The sequence below is a fragment of the Bombina bombina genome, chromosome 6, assembly GCF_027579735.1.
Source record: "Bombina bombina isolate aBomBom1 chromosome 6, aBomBom1.pri, whole genome shotgun sequence".
Lineage (NCBI taxonomy): Eukaryota > Metazoa > Chordata > Amphibia > Anura > Bombinatoridae > Bombina > Bombina bombina.
In genome coordinates, this window is record NC_069504.1 from 980,414,629 (window position 1) to 980,429,471 (window position 14,843).

General features: G+C 35.6%; 1 protein-coding gene across 3 annotated transcripts in view; it reads right to left on the reverse strand.

The window, feature by feature from the left end:
- Positions 1 to 14,843, reverse strand: part of RNF130 (ring finger protein 130) — a 625,517-nt gene that overhangs the window by 99,220 nt on the left and 511,454 nt on the right. For all 3 annotated transcript variants that reach the window (XM_053718646.1, XM_053718647.1, XM_053718645.1), the window contains exon 7: positions 6,472 to 6,676. In XM_053718646.1, the coding sequence (XP_053574621.1) occupies positions 6,472 to 6,676 (205 nt within the window). The remainder of the gene's footprint in view (positions 1 to 6,471; positions 6,677 to 14,843) is intronic.

Consider the following 14,843-nt stretch of genomic DNA (forward strand, 5'->3'; position numbering starts at 1 on the left):
GCTCCAAACATTGAGAACAATGCGCGCTCCCGTTTCATGCATGAGAAGTAATTAAAGCTAGGACTTCAACACTTAAAATTAGCACATACGCAGAAAAAAGAAGGCTAGACAATTATCGCATGCGCAGTGGAAAGAACCAACTACTTGAGCAGCGCATGCACAATTGAATTCTTTAATCGAGAACGCGCATATGAGAGACGTGGAGAGCGGATGGGACCAATGTACGGGTCACAACGTTAAGAACACGGAAGAAATAACTTAGCGACTAGATTAAGGTGAATATGATTGATATATGCTCGGTTGCCTTCAATAAAGTTTAACTTTACCTTCACTTTAAGCTAGTGCTTTGTTATAATGGAGATTTACATCTATATGTACAAGTACACAGGCCATACATTTTTTAATAACTACATGTACAAACATATTTACTAATAACTACATGTACATGGACAAACATTTATTTACTAATAAATACATGTACATGGACAAATAACTAGTAAAAGTGCCCCTTTTTAACTTCCTATGCAGTCTGGATTTTGTGATTATTTTAAGGAATCACTCAGTGTTCTGACATACAGCAGCCAATCGTTGAGTGACAGCTTAACTGTACAACAGTTTGTACAGAAAGGCTGTGTACGGGCAGAGCGCTACTGTAAGATTGTACTGAAAAATAAATAGATTTAAAGATATTTATACAAGCTTCTGTGGTAGTAGATGTGGTGGCATAACTGAGAAGAGATTTTATCCCTGGAATATTCACATAGCCACTTCAAAAACACCAGGCCTATTTCATGTAAGAAATCGCTTCCCCCAGATACACCTCTGTAGCCTAGACGAGGCTTTTGGCCTTGTCTAAACATACTCCTATATAGCCTTTGAATGGTATACAATAGCCCACACCCTAGCAAATTGGTAATAAAATTGGGAAAAAAACAGTACCACTCTATTTGATCTGGATTCATTTAAAAATAAATCATATTTAGAACCATATTAGGATACCACAACTATATTTGTTTTCTATATTGTTTTCAAGATTCTCTTGAAGAGGAGTGAAGGAGTGAGGACTCATTCAGTTTGAACCATGTGAGTGCATAAGGACAATCCCTTCCTTCCCCCTTGTAGTTACAATATTAAAGGGATAGGACAGTCAAAATTAAACTTGCTTGATTCAGATAGAGCAGGTCATTTTAATACCTTTTTAAATTCACTTCTATTTTCAAATGTGCTTTGTTCTCTTGGTATCCCTTGTCAAAAAATGAATATGCACATATCATACATGAGTGGGAGTTGCTGCTAATTGGTGCCTGCACACATTTGTCTCTTGTAGGGCTGCACGATTAAATCGTGGATGCGGTTTTAAACCGGGATTAATCGACGCGGTTTTAAACCGGGATTAATCGACGCGGTTTAAAAACCGCGAGTGTATGTGATTTATAACCCCGCCCACTATGATGTCACCTATGACGTACAGGAGGGCTCCGCGGCAGCCACATGTGGGTAAGGAGGTAGCAGTGACTTACCAGTGCTGTACTAGCACATGGTGACTGACTGAGCTCAGGCTGAGGGGTCCGGAGGAGCAGCCGTGTCAGATCTAGCTGGAGGGATAGCCTGCCATGCAATGCTGAATGGACTAGCAGCGTTTTGTCAGGTGCAACAGCAAGCACAGCGGCTCCCTCCCACCATGAATAGAAAGCTAGCCAGCAGGATGCACGGTCTGCGCGCCCAAATACTACATTCAAATATTTGGGCGAGCAGACCGTGCATCCTGCTGGCCAGCTTTCTATTCATGGTGGGAGGGAGATGCTGTGCTTGCTGCACCGGACAAGAAAACGCTGCTTTGGGGGCCGGTGAGTGACTGTGGTAGTGTTGTGTAGTGGGACTCACTTGGCATAGGTCACCATTGCAAGAGCTTGTCTCCTCTGCATTAGAATCATACTGCTCAGCTGGCTTACTTTACACTATTATTGTTTGCTATAGAGACATTACTGCAGAGTATTGCATGCTATGGTCCATGATTACTTGCAATATTTCTACAGGCACAGAGATTGCTCACTCTGGAACTAACCATATTACTGTATTTTATGAAGCTTGCTTATTTCTTAATAGAACATTAGTGCGGCAAGTTAAATGCATACTTACAGTGTAATAAAATAATACTGTATATATATATATATATATATATATATATATATATATATATATACACACACGCATAGGTGGTTTGTATTTTTATTCTCCCAGAGTGTATTGGACATTGAGAAACATGTACATTAAGATTTTGTAGTCTTAAATACATTTTTTTAATTGAAAAAATAAGGTGTTATAGTCATTTATAAGAAAATCACAATTAAATCGCAATAGCGATTTTTTTTTTGGCCCATATCGCCCAGCCCTAGTCTCTTGTGATTGGCTAAATAGATATGTTCAGCTTCCTATCAGTAGTGCAATGCTGTCTCTTCAGCAATGGATAACAAGAGAATGAAGACAATTTGATAATAGAATTAAATTGGAAAGTTGTTTAAAATTGTATGTTCTATCTGAATCATAAAAGAACATTTTGGGGTTTACTATCCCTTTAAACTTATATGTGTATATTTTCTATTATTCCGTTTACTCCTGTACCTCTAATGTTTATAAGAAACTTAGGAAAAAAAAGTTGCTGGTGGCTGCAGCTCATAAAAAGTATATTTTATGTCTTTGTTACTGATATTTTGTGTTTCTACTAAATATACTGCATATTATATATTAGAGTTGTTTAAATCAATGTCAAAAATAGCAAGAAATGCATGTTTGAGCAGCACTCATATTCAAGCATCACTTGCTCATTGGCTAATAAGGGAAATTCCTACTAGCACTACTAAGGGACAGTCTAGTCAAAATTAAACTTTCATGATTTAGATAGGGCACGCATTTTTAAACAAATTTCTAATTTACTTTTATCATCAAATTTGATTTGTTCTCTATGTATTCTTTATTGAAGGCTAAACCTAGAAGGCTTATATGCTAATTTCTAAGCCCTTGAAGGCCACCTCTAATCTCAGTGCATTTTGAGAGTTTTTCACAGCTAGACAGTGCTAATTCATATGTGCTATATAGATACCACTGTGCTCACGCCGTTGAGTTACTTATGAGTCAGCCCTGATTGGCTAAAATGCAAGTCTGTCAAAAGAACTGAGATAAGGGGGCAGTCTACAGAGGCTTAGATACAAGGTCATCACAGAGGTAAAAGTATATTAATTTAACCGTTTTGGTTATGCCAAACTGGGAAATGGGTAATAAATGGATCTTTTTAAACAATAATAATTCTGAAGAACATTGCCCCTTAAATGCAGGGAAATCCATAAAAAAACAAAACAAAAAAAAAACAAAAAAAAACTGTTTAATACATTATAAAATTCTCTATTAGATATGTGACCAAGAAAATAATAAAATGTTTTAGTTTATGCCCTATTAAAGGGTCAGTTTACCCAAAATGTTTCTCCCTTTTAAATGTTCACAATGATCCATTTTACCTGCTGGAGAGTTTTTAGTGTTCTCTCCAAGTATTAAGCTTTGGTTTACAAACAGATATAAGATAAAGAAGCAAGTTTGTGTATACATAAAAGTAATTACCTAATGAGATCTGATATTACCATTGTAACAGGCTGTGGTTTCAAAGCACAAAAACAGATATTTCATTTACACAAACCTGAAAATGCAGATTCTCATACATTCTATACTCTGCAACTGGCATAACAAGTCATTGAAAATACATTAAAGGGACATGAAACCCAAAATTTTTCTTTTGTGATTTTAAAAGAGTATGCCATTTTAAACAACTTTCTAATTTACTTCCATTATCTAATTTGCTTAATTCTCTTGACATACTTTGCTGAAAAGCATATCTAGATAGGCTCAGTAGCTGCTGATTGGTTGCTGCACATAGATGCCTTGTGTGATTGGCTCCCCCAAGTGCATTGCTATTTCTTCAATAAAGGATATCTAAAGTATGAAGCAAATTAGATAATAGAAGTAAAGTGGAATGTTGTTTAAAATTGTATTCTCTACTTGAATCAAAAAAGAAAAAATTTGGGTTTAGTGTCCCTTTAAGGTAAAAACAATTTTAAAGTATACTGTCCCTTGAAGCCTAATTTCCAGTAACCAGTACTAGATACCATACAAGAGTATGACCACTGAATCCACATTAATCAAAACACTGCACCCACATACTAAGAAACATACAAGTACAGAAGCTATATCTTTATTTACATTTTCAACCACAAATCTGCAGACCCTTCCTTCTATTTTATAACTAACAACATTATTTCTATTACAAAGGACGTAAAACAGAAATCACCTTTTATACAACTAAATAACAGAGAAAAGAAAGAGTTCTTCTGGGATACTTTAATGATACATTATTCTATTTGAAGTGGTTTAAATAATATATACAATCTGAGAACAGCAGTTTATTTTTCCAAGGAATAAAAGTATTCCACCAGTGGTAATTTTGTAAAACATAAGCACCAATGTCCTGGAACTCTGCCTCTGCAAACACACTTTTTATATTTTAAATACATTTTTTTTTTACCACAAAACTTTATTAACACAAGTTAACATTTTTGTTGATTTCTCTTTAATGCATTGTGCAGTTTTTTTTATTTTCTCAAGAGATATCGGGGGAAAAAGGAAGCTGCTGTTTTAGATTGTGTGACGCAAATAAATATTTCTTAATATGACCATTTCTGGTAAAAAAATTTTTTAAAACAAAATAAAATATTGTGTTACACCTTGAAAGTGTGCACTGAAGGTTTGTAAACCATAGAAATAAAAGTATCCTAATACTTGTATCCAATAGATCTTAAAAGGACATTAAATACATTGTTATTGTAATATAACAAGTTTACGTTCGAGCAGTACATTTAAATTGCAGTATACTTGTATTATTTATTCTGTCCCCTTTCTGTAATGTAACATTGTAAATTGTGAGTTTTCAATTCCAACAAGAACTGGAAGTGCAGACTTCACACACCTTACCCTGCTAAAATGCACATAACCATTGCTTGACCACTTTAGTAACTCATTTATATCTATTCTTAATTGGTCTCTGCATAGTAGATATGGGAAGACTAGGTTTCAACATGGATACCTCCATTACTTAAAGGGACAGTAAAGCCAAAAGTAAAGTTTCATGATTCACACAGTGCATGAGATTTAAAATAAAAAATGCAAAAAAATCCAATTTATTTCTCGTATCAGATTTGATATCCTTTGTTAAAGAGTAGATTCAGGAATAGCACTGCACTACAGCTAGCTGGATATACTTTGTTGAAGAGTAGATTCGGGAATAGATTGGCACTACAGCTAGCTGGATATCCTTTGTTGAAGAGAAGATTCAGGAATAGCACTGCACTACAGCTAGCTGGATATCCTTTGTTGAAGAGTAGATTCAGTAATAGCACTGCACTACAGCTAGCTGGATATCCTCTGTTGAAGAGTAGATTCAGGAATAGTACTGCACTACAGAAAGCTGGACACATTTATGTGCAGCCACTAATCAGCATCAAGTTCCAAGTAGTTTATTGCTACTCCTGAGCCCACCTAGATATGCTTTTTTTTAAACAAAGAATACCAAGAGGATGAATTTGATAAGATGGGTAAATTGGAAAGTTGTTTAAATTGCATTTTCAATCTGAATCATGAATGTTTCATCTCTAATTTAATATCCCTTTAAGAATATATATATATTATTTAAAAAAGTAATATCTTTGTAAAATATATATTTGTATATTATCCCCAGGCTAATCTTTGCTTTGAATACATAATTATGTCTAGCATTTATTTAATGTTCTTTTAAAGACCTTAGGATCAAATTTATGTGGTTGTCTAACAACACAAAGTGGAAATCCCCAACATAAAATAATAATAATATTAAATTAGTACATTATGAAAAGAACAAATATTATGGCATATATTTTCCTCCCAGGATGTTGTGTGTCTATATATATATATATATATATATATATATATATATATATATATATATATATATATATATATATATATATATATATATATATATATATATATATATATATATATTTATATATATATTTATTCAAGATATTTATACTGTATATATATATATATATATATAAAACGAAAAAAAGCAACAGCATTGTTGGAAATATAAGTCAGTTGGCAAAATTGTATAAAGTAGTGCAAAACAACCTAATATCAGCAGGTTGTAGCCAGCCAAATTAAATGGCTAAAGTATTGGTTACCTGGCTTAAGTCCTCTGAAATAGGGACGTCTTGGTTTAGAAAAAAAAAGAAAAAGTTGAACCATGGTAAACATAGGTTGATGGGATATGCAAATAAAGCAACACTTGGATACCCGCATTTTAAACTGTCTGTAGAAGCCCTACTGTGAGAATAAATCACCACATGCCCAAAGCCATATGTGTGACAGCCCTTGTGTCGCTGGACTCACTTGTCACAGCTATGTTGATCTCTCCTGTCCTGGGAGTTATTTCTCCATCATGAGGAAGCTGGGAAATTCCAGATGAACGTAAAGATTCCAGAATTAGAGAACCGTCATCAGTTGGGTCACTGGGTGCAGAGCGACGGTTGGCTGGCTGCCCTCTGGTGAGTCTCTCCATGTCAAAAGCTACATTTTCAGTGCAGGGTACATTTGCCTGTGAATAAAAGTGACACAAAATAAAAAATCATTTTTAATCATTTGTGAGCGTTATACAAATAAACTTCAATTAATCTGAAATGTGAAAGCAGCAGCTCACATAACAAAAATACCATATGTAAGAAAAACCAAGTACAGATGTTAAAAGTACATTTTGCATGACAAAGTTAAAAGAATACTAAACCCAATTTTTCTCTTTCATGATTCAGATAGAGCAGTGTTTTTCAACCAGTGTGCCGTGGCACACTAGTGTGCCGTGAGAGATCCTCAGGTGTGCCGCGGCAGACTGACAACAGTGAGAGGGTGTCCCTCTTTCAAATTTTGAAATATTGGGATGTGACAGGCTCATCAGGCATCATTTACAACCATGACATTGACATTCATTCACAGACAATAATTATGATTGTGGATTTTTGAATGTAAAAAAGTGTGCCAAGGCCAAAAAAAATGTTGCAAATCACTGAGATAGAGCATGTCATTTTAAGCAACTTTCTTTTTTTTTTTTTTTTTTTTATAATCTTTTTATTAAGTAACCATCAGGGATACAGAAAGAAAAAAGAAAATCAAAATACAAGTACTTGCATGGGGGTTATACATACACAATGAAAATTTGACAAGAGAAAGTGCTAAAACCATTCAATCAAAAATAAACATGGAAATAATAATTGTTTTCATTTCTATCCCCCAGCTCTTCCATTTCTTTAAGAGACATATAACCCTTAACTCCTCCCTGCTTAGGTTCTCTTTCCAATTCAAAACAGCCTTTGTAGGCAACAAAAACTTAGAGAAAGAAAAAGAGGAGAGAGAGAGAGAGAGAAAATAAGAAGAAAAAAAAGGGGTTAAATTAAATTAAATTAGTCCTGTCCTCAACCACTCCCCACTCCAAGCTCAATATACTTGGGGAAGTTCATTCCTTATTATGGCATTTATTACATAATCTGTAGATCTAAGTGGATAGATAATTCTTTTTTGCAACTCATTTGGCTGTGAGTATATAAATATCTCCCATTTTTTGAAAAATCTTTCAATTTCTTTGTTTTTATCTTTTTCTATCATGCATTGTTCTACCGACATTTGTTTAAATAGTTGATTGTTTACTTCAGCTATAGTAGGTAGCTTCCTTGAAATCCAGGTTTTCAACAATGAAAACCTGGCCATTCCAATAACCATTTCAATAAATTCTTTATTCTTAATCTTTTTTCTATCCATGGGGAATAAGAAGAATACCAGCTCTCGATAAATTTTCATTTCTGATTTAAGAATCCTAGATAACCAGAAGCTCATTTTGTACCAGAATTGTCTAACTCGTGTGCATTCCCAGAAATAGTGCACAATATCTGCCCCTCTGCTACCGCATTTAACACATTTATCTTGAGTTTTACTATTCCACCTTGCCATAGATGCGGGAGTAAGATATGTTTGATTTAATATATTAATATGAGCTTCTCTAAAATTTGTAGAGATAAAGATCTTATTGATTCTAGTAATACTATTCTGTATGTATTCTTCATTACATTCTGTTAACCCCTTTAAATGCCATTTCTTAACAATCAATTGAAGATTTAGCTTGCCCTCCTGTCTTAATTATTCCTTATACCATTTTTTTATAGAAAAATTATCCGTCTTACACAATTCTAGATTGTGTATGAGTGAGGGCCAACCCCAGTCTTTATTCTCAATATGTAACAATTTATTAGCTAGGTTCCTAGATTGTAGATAGGCAAAAAAATCTTTGCTGGGGAGATCAAATTCACGCCTTAGCTCTTCAAATGTTTTAATCTGTGTTGTATCTGGCATAAAGTTAATCATTTGACTAATATATAGTAATCCCTTTCTCTTCCATCTATGAAATACTGCAGATTTTAATGCTTCGGGAAACGAGGGATATCCGGTTAATGTTAGAAAATTAGATACTGTATAATTGATTTTGAGTTTTTTACAATATTGTTGCCATGCTTTTATAAAACAAAAAAATGAGCTACTGTTTTTAATCCTTTGTGGCATATCTTTTATTTGTGTATGTAATAGTGCTTTTAAAGTATATGGTTTAACAATCATATCTTCTAATACTTTATCTGTGAAATATTCTTTATCTGTCAGCCATTCAGCTGCTATCTTAATCAGACATGCCAAGTTATAATTCAAAATGTTCGGGAGAGCATAGCCCCCATATTCTTTTGAGTATGATAATATTTTTAATGAGATTTTTCTCCTTTTCTTTCCCCAAAGAAAATTAATTATATTTTTGTTAAAGAGTGAAATATCAGCTTTTTTGAGTACAAGAGGAAAATTCTGCAGTTTATAGAGGATTTTTGGGAAGATGATCATTTTAATTAGACTAATCTTTCCTGATAATGCTAGTGGTAGATATTTCCAAGCGTTAAGCTGATCATATATTTTCTGTAGAATTGGTATTATATTTAAGTCATACCATAATTTTGGGTTCTTGCTCAGGATAATACCTAGATATGTAAATTGATCTACAACTTTAAATGGGCTTGAGATCGTATCCTTATGCTTGTTTAACCAAAGAAGCTCTGATTTAATGACATTGACTTTGTATCCTGAAAATGTACTATATAATTCTATAATTTCCATTAGCTTTGGAATATTTTGTTTACTGTTTCTAAGAAAAAAGATCCTGAGAAACCAAATTTAGACAGAGTCGTGAAAAGGTGGTCCCATTGCACTGCATCAAAAGCTTTTTCAGCGTCTAGAGCAATTATTGCTGCGTCATAGTTCAATCTGTGCAAATTTTCAGGTTGACTCATAATTTCTTTAAAATATTCAATAATGATACATGCTTTCCTTATACAGGAATACCTCACTTTACAGCGCTTCACTTTACAGCGCTTCGCTAATACAGCGCTTTGTGGAGCTGAAGTTCAACCTCCAAAGATTTTGAAACAGTGCTGTAATCATCGTGAGATTGCGAGAAAAGGGACTGTCACCATTTTGTTATGCGCAGTTCACTCTGTTTACAGCATTACAGTGCAATCTGTGTCTCAGTGGTATAGTCTGACAAATTTTACTACAGTCATTGTCACTATTTTACAGGTACAGTATTTATTGAATACTGTGCTGTGCTAGTGTTAAACTAAATGCAGCACTATTGCACTCCTAATATTTGTTAGTTCAAACATGTTTTCAAGTTTTTAAACACACTGGCAAGTGAAAAGAAAACTAAAACTGCCTTGTTTCACTTTACGGCGGTTTTCACTTTACAGCGGGGCTCCGGTCCCTAACCCGCTGTATGAGCGGGGTATACCTGTATTTACCACTGAGCTTCTACCACTCATAAAGCCCACCTGATTAGGATGTATAATATTTTCCATGACCTTTTTTAGTCTTTCTGCGATAACAGTGGTCAATATCTTATAGTTTACATTGAGTAGGGAGATTGGCCTATATGAGTCCACCTTTTCAGGATCTCTTCCTTTTTTAAAAATCATAATTGTGACTGCTTTAGTAAAATTCTTTGACATTACACCATTCTCAATATAATAATAATTGAATAAGCGGGTCAAATGTGTAACAATTTCTTTATTTAATATTTTATAAAATTCAGCTGGAATTTGGTCCGGACCGGGGGCTTTATTTAATTGAGTTTTATTAATAGCTCTCTCTACTTCCTCCTCTGTAATTGGTAGATTAAGTTTTTCAGTTTCCTCTACTGACAGGTTAGGGACAGTGATAGTTTCCCAGAATAATTCCTTTCTGGTATTGTCTAGCTTGCATGCACTATAGAACTTTTGATAGGTTTGATAGAAAACCTCATTAATTTCTATTGAATTATGTATAGGTGTATCAGTTACTCTTATTGTAGGTATTATATTATTTTTCTTTTCAGACTTCACTAGTCTAGCTAAAAAGCTGCCTGTTTTATTCCCAAATTTCATATACTTTGCTTTCTTTTTGATATCCTCTCTTGTCGTTTCTCGAAAAAAAAATAAGTCTCTCACGTTTTGCTTGAATATACCTAGACCAATTATTCTTTGAGGCACAATGAAGATATCTATTAAACATATTAGTTAACTGATTAGTCAGTTGTTCCTCTCTCTCCCTTCTTTTTTTCCTGAATATAGCCATAAAGCTTATTACTTCTCCCCTTAGTACAGCTTTTGCTGTTTCCCATAGAATTTCTAATCTATCTTCATATTCTCTATTTAAATTTAAAAAGATATGCCATTTTTCTTTGAGCATAGATACAAAAGACGCATTTTTAAGCATATATTTAGGGAAAAAAAAGGAGTTTCTCTTATGGCTTCTAGAGTGGGTATCGTCTAGAACTAATTCGAGTGTAATTGGGGCATGATCTGAAATTGCAAAATCCTTTATATCGGCTTTAGATTCCATTCTAAGAACTGAATCAGATACCAAGAAGTAGTCAATTCTAGACAGTGATGATAATGATTTAGATAAACAGGTAAAACATTTAGCATCTGGATACTGTAAACGCCAAATGTCAGATAGTTTAAGTGTTTTTTTAAATGCATGTAGGGTTCTCATTTCCTTTGTTATTCTATAGTCCTTCCCTCTACCTTTTACACTTTTCCTGTCTATTGGGAATTTGGGTGTTAAATTAAAATCTCCAGCAATTATTAAATTTGTCTCTACATAATTTAGCAGAAGGGCCTGTAGTTTCCCCTAGAATTCTGTATCCAAGTTATTAGGTCCATAAACACTACATAATGTGTAAATCTTTCCCCTAATTTCTAATTGTATTATAAGATAACGTGCATTATCATCTAATTTTACCTCTATAATCTTATAATCCAAACTTTTATTTAGCAAAATAACAACACCTTTCTTCCTCTCCTTACATGGCGTAGCGAATACCTCTTTTACCTAATTAACTTTTAACTCAGCTAGTTCTACTGTGGATAATCTAACCTCTTGAAAAAATGCAATATCTGTATTGAGTTTTTTGAGATGCTTTAGAATTGACTTCCTCTTAATTGGTGACACAATTCCCTTGACATTCCATGAAGTAAAATGCACTGGTTGTTTTAAACCTTTGGCCATCTTATTAAACTAATATGCAATCGAGGTTTAACCACCTCATTTTTTTCCCACCTAACTTTAATAAACCTGTATATGTAGAGGGGGTTGAGGACAGGACCAGAAGGGGAAAAAAAAAGGGGGAAAGGAAGAAAAAACAAAGAAATATAAGAAAAAATAAAAATCATTTAGCACCATCTGAATATCCTTTATTGTAAGCTTCATGACCTAGTTGCAAGATATTGTGTAGCTTCTTCACTAGTCTGGAAGGATTTAAAACCTTCCTTGTCTCCTATCTTTAAAGTCGCAGGGTAAATTACAAACGATTGTATTCCTTTTTGGATAAACTGTGAGCACAGCTGGGACATTACTTTCCTTTTATTGGAGGTTTCCAGCGAAAAATCCTGGAAGATAAGGATCTTCCTATCCTCCAGTGTTAACGGTTCTGAAAGTTTTTTATAGTGTTTTAGGATTTCTAATTTATCTTTATAATTTAAAAATTTTGCTATTACAGGTCTGGAAAAGGATCTACTTGTGTGTTCTTCTGTTACTGGAGACTATTATAGTACCCGGGAATTCCACCCTGGTACTAGATACAAGAGAGCTCTCTCTAGATTTATATTCCATCCATGGGATTGAAGAAGACAGAGGAGAGATTCCGAATGGTCCACTGTTGAAACCTAATCTGTGTACTCTTTCAATTATAATATCTGGGCCGTCCCTTGGTATTCCTAATCGCTTTGGAATTTCTTTTGAAATTAATGCCTCTAGATCTGTATTTGTAAATTTTTCTGATATACCTATGAATCTTAAATTGTTCCTTCTCGATCTATCTGCTGCTGAATCAGCTCTCTCTTGTAATTTTGTAATATGCCCTGAAAGTTGCTTAATTATGTTACTTTTAGTGTCCAATTGATCCTCTAGATCAGAAATTCGATTTTCTGCCTCTCCTAGCCTCTGGTTAAATTGTTTTACTTCTTTTGAAATTGCTGAGAGATCTAGCCTTATTGTATCAAATTGAGGCATCAATAGAGCTGTTATCTGATTTATTAACAGTTGTGTATCTATATTAGCATGCGTTGCGGTTAGGCTTTCTGAGCTTTCTTGTAATTGCTCATTTACATTTTTGTTCTTGTTTCTCCCTCTACTTTTGGCTGCCATAGTGACAGAGGAGAGATTCCGAATGGTCCACTGTCCGAAAAACTTCTTGGAGAATGCTGCATTGGCCAGGTATCAAACCCGGGTCAACTACTTGGAAGGTAGTTATGCTCACCACTGTACCAGCTAGACCAAACAGAAGATCAATAAACTGGAAGTGCTGGTCCAGGAATGCAAACCCTAGGAACTGGAAGTGGTCCATGAGGATTGGTACGTGAAGGGAGCATCCTTCAGATCTATCGTGGTCATGTACTGCCCTTCTCGAACAAAGGGAAAAATTGACCTATTGTTTCCCTCTTGAACGAGGGGACATTTAAAAACTTGTTTTAGCACTTCAAGTCTAAATTGGCCAGAAAGTTCCCTCCTTCTTTGGAACCACGAAAAGGTTTGAATAGTATCCCAAACCTCTCACTGCGATAGGCACTGGGACAATAACTCCTAAGAGGACAGATCCCGTACGCACCCCAGAAAAGCTTCCCTCCTTTCTGGTCAGGAAAACAGGAGAGAGAAGGGGACTGCTTTTGGGTGGCTAAGACCTGAAACCTATCTTGTGACCCTGAGCTATGACCTCCAGGACCCATGGATCCTGCACGTCCCTGAACCAAGCCACTGAAAAGAGTGACAGTTTGCCCCTTACACGATCCAGAAGAGGACCGGGGACCGCCCGTTCATGCCGACTTAGACTCGGTGGGCTTCTTGCTCTGCTTGGATATATTCCAGGACTGAGCTGGCTTCCAAGAGCTCTTGGTTTGCTCAGGCTTAGCGGAGGACTGCTGACATGGGCTTTATCAAAACAAAAAGAACAAAAATTGTCCCTTAGACTCGTTCATATTCTCTTGCGGAAGAAGGGCACCCTTGCCCCTGGAGATAATTGAGTCCAGGCCTGGACCAAAAAAAAAAAAAAATCATTCCCTTAAAGGGGAGTGAAAGAAGTCTAGACTTAGAAGTCATATCCGCAGACCATGACTTCAGCCAGAGCCCGTCGGGCCTGAACAGAAAAGGCTGAAGCCTTAGCATTTAGGCGAATAATCTGCCTAATAGCATCACAGATAAAAGAATTAGCAACCCTCAAGGCCATAAATATTTCCTGAGTAACGTCGAGGGGACCTCTCCACCCCGATCAAACCTATAAGGAGTCACACCAGAAGGTAGTTTCTCCAGCAACCGCGGCAACATCCGCCTCCGGTTGAAACAAATATCCATATGTTGAAAACAACTTTTATAACAGAGTTTCCATCCTTTATCCATGGGCTCTTAAAATGAAGAGCTAGCCTCAAACGGGATAGCAATACGTTTAGCAAAGGTGAAGATAGCGCCATCCCTTTTAGGGACAGAACCTCACAACTCTATTGAGAGTCCAGGACCATGAACGATTTGTTAAAGGGAGAAGAGAGGAACAATCCAGTCCCATTCATTCTTAATAATGTTCGCCATCTAACAGAAGCAGGGAAGGATAATTTACCACCCTGTCCTCAAACTCTATCCAATTTAAAAATTAAAGGTTCCTCAGGCAATTTAGTCCCTGGAACCACTGAATTCACCAAAAAAACTTCCTTTAGAAGAAAGTGCAAATTCCTAAAACTAAAGTCTGGTTCCTCAGCAGCCGGAGGTTTAGAGGCAGCAAACCCCGACCCAGAATGTTCATACTCTGAAGTCTCAGAAAAAACTTCATCTTCTGATAACTCTATCAGTTAAATCCAATAAATTATCTGATGTACTCTGGAAGGAGTGCAATATGTAACCTTTCGCTTGCGCTTAGCAGGGCGAGGTAAAGCATTAAAGGCCGCAGACACCGCCGTCTGAGCTGTGCAGTAACGTCTGGTGAAAAAATGGCCCCCTCCAGATGGAGGATCAGCAAATGCTATGGGAAGCTGCATGTGTAGAGAGATAAGCATGTAGGGTACGCACCTCACTGGACGACAACTCCTCAGAGGTGGACGGCTCAGTGGTATCAAATATGGAACATAATTGAGGGAGCGGTAACTAAGGCCTCTTCACATTATAAA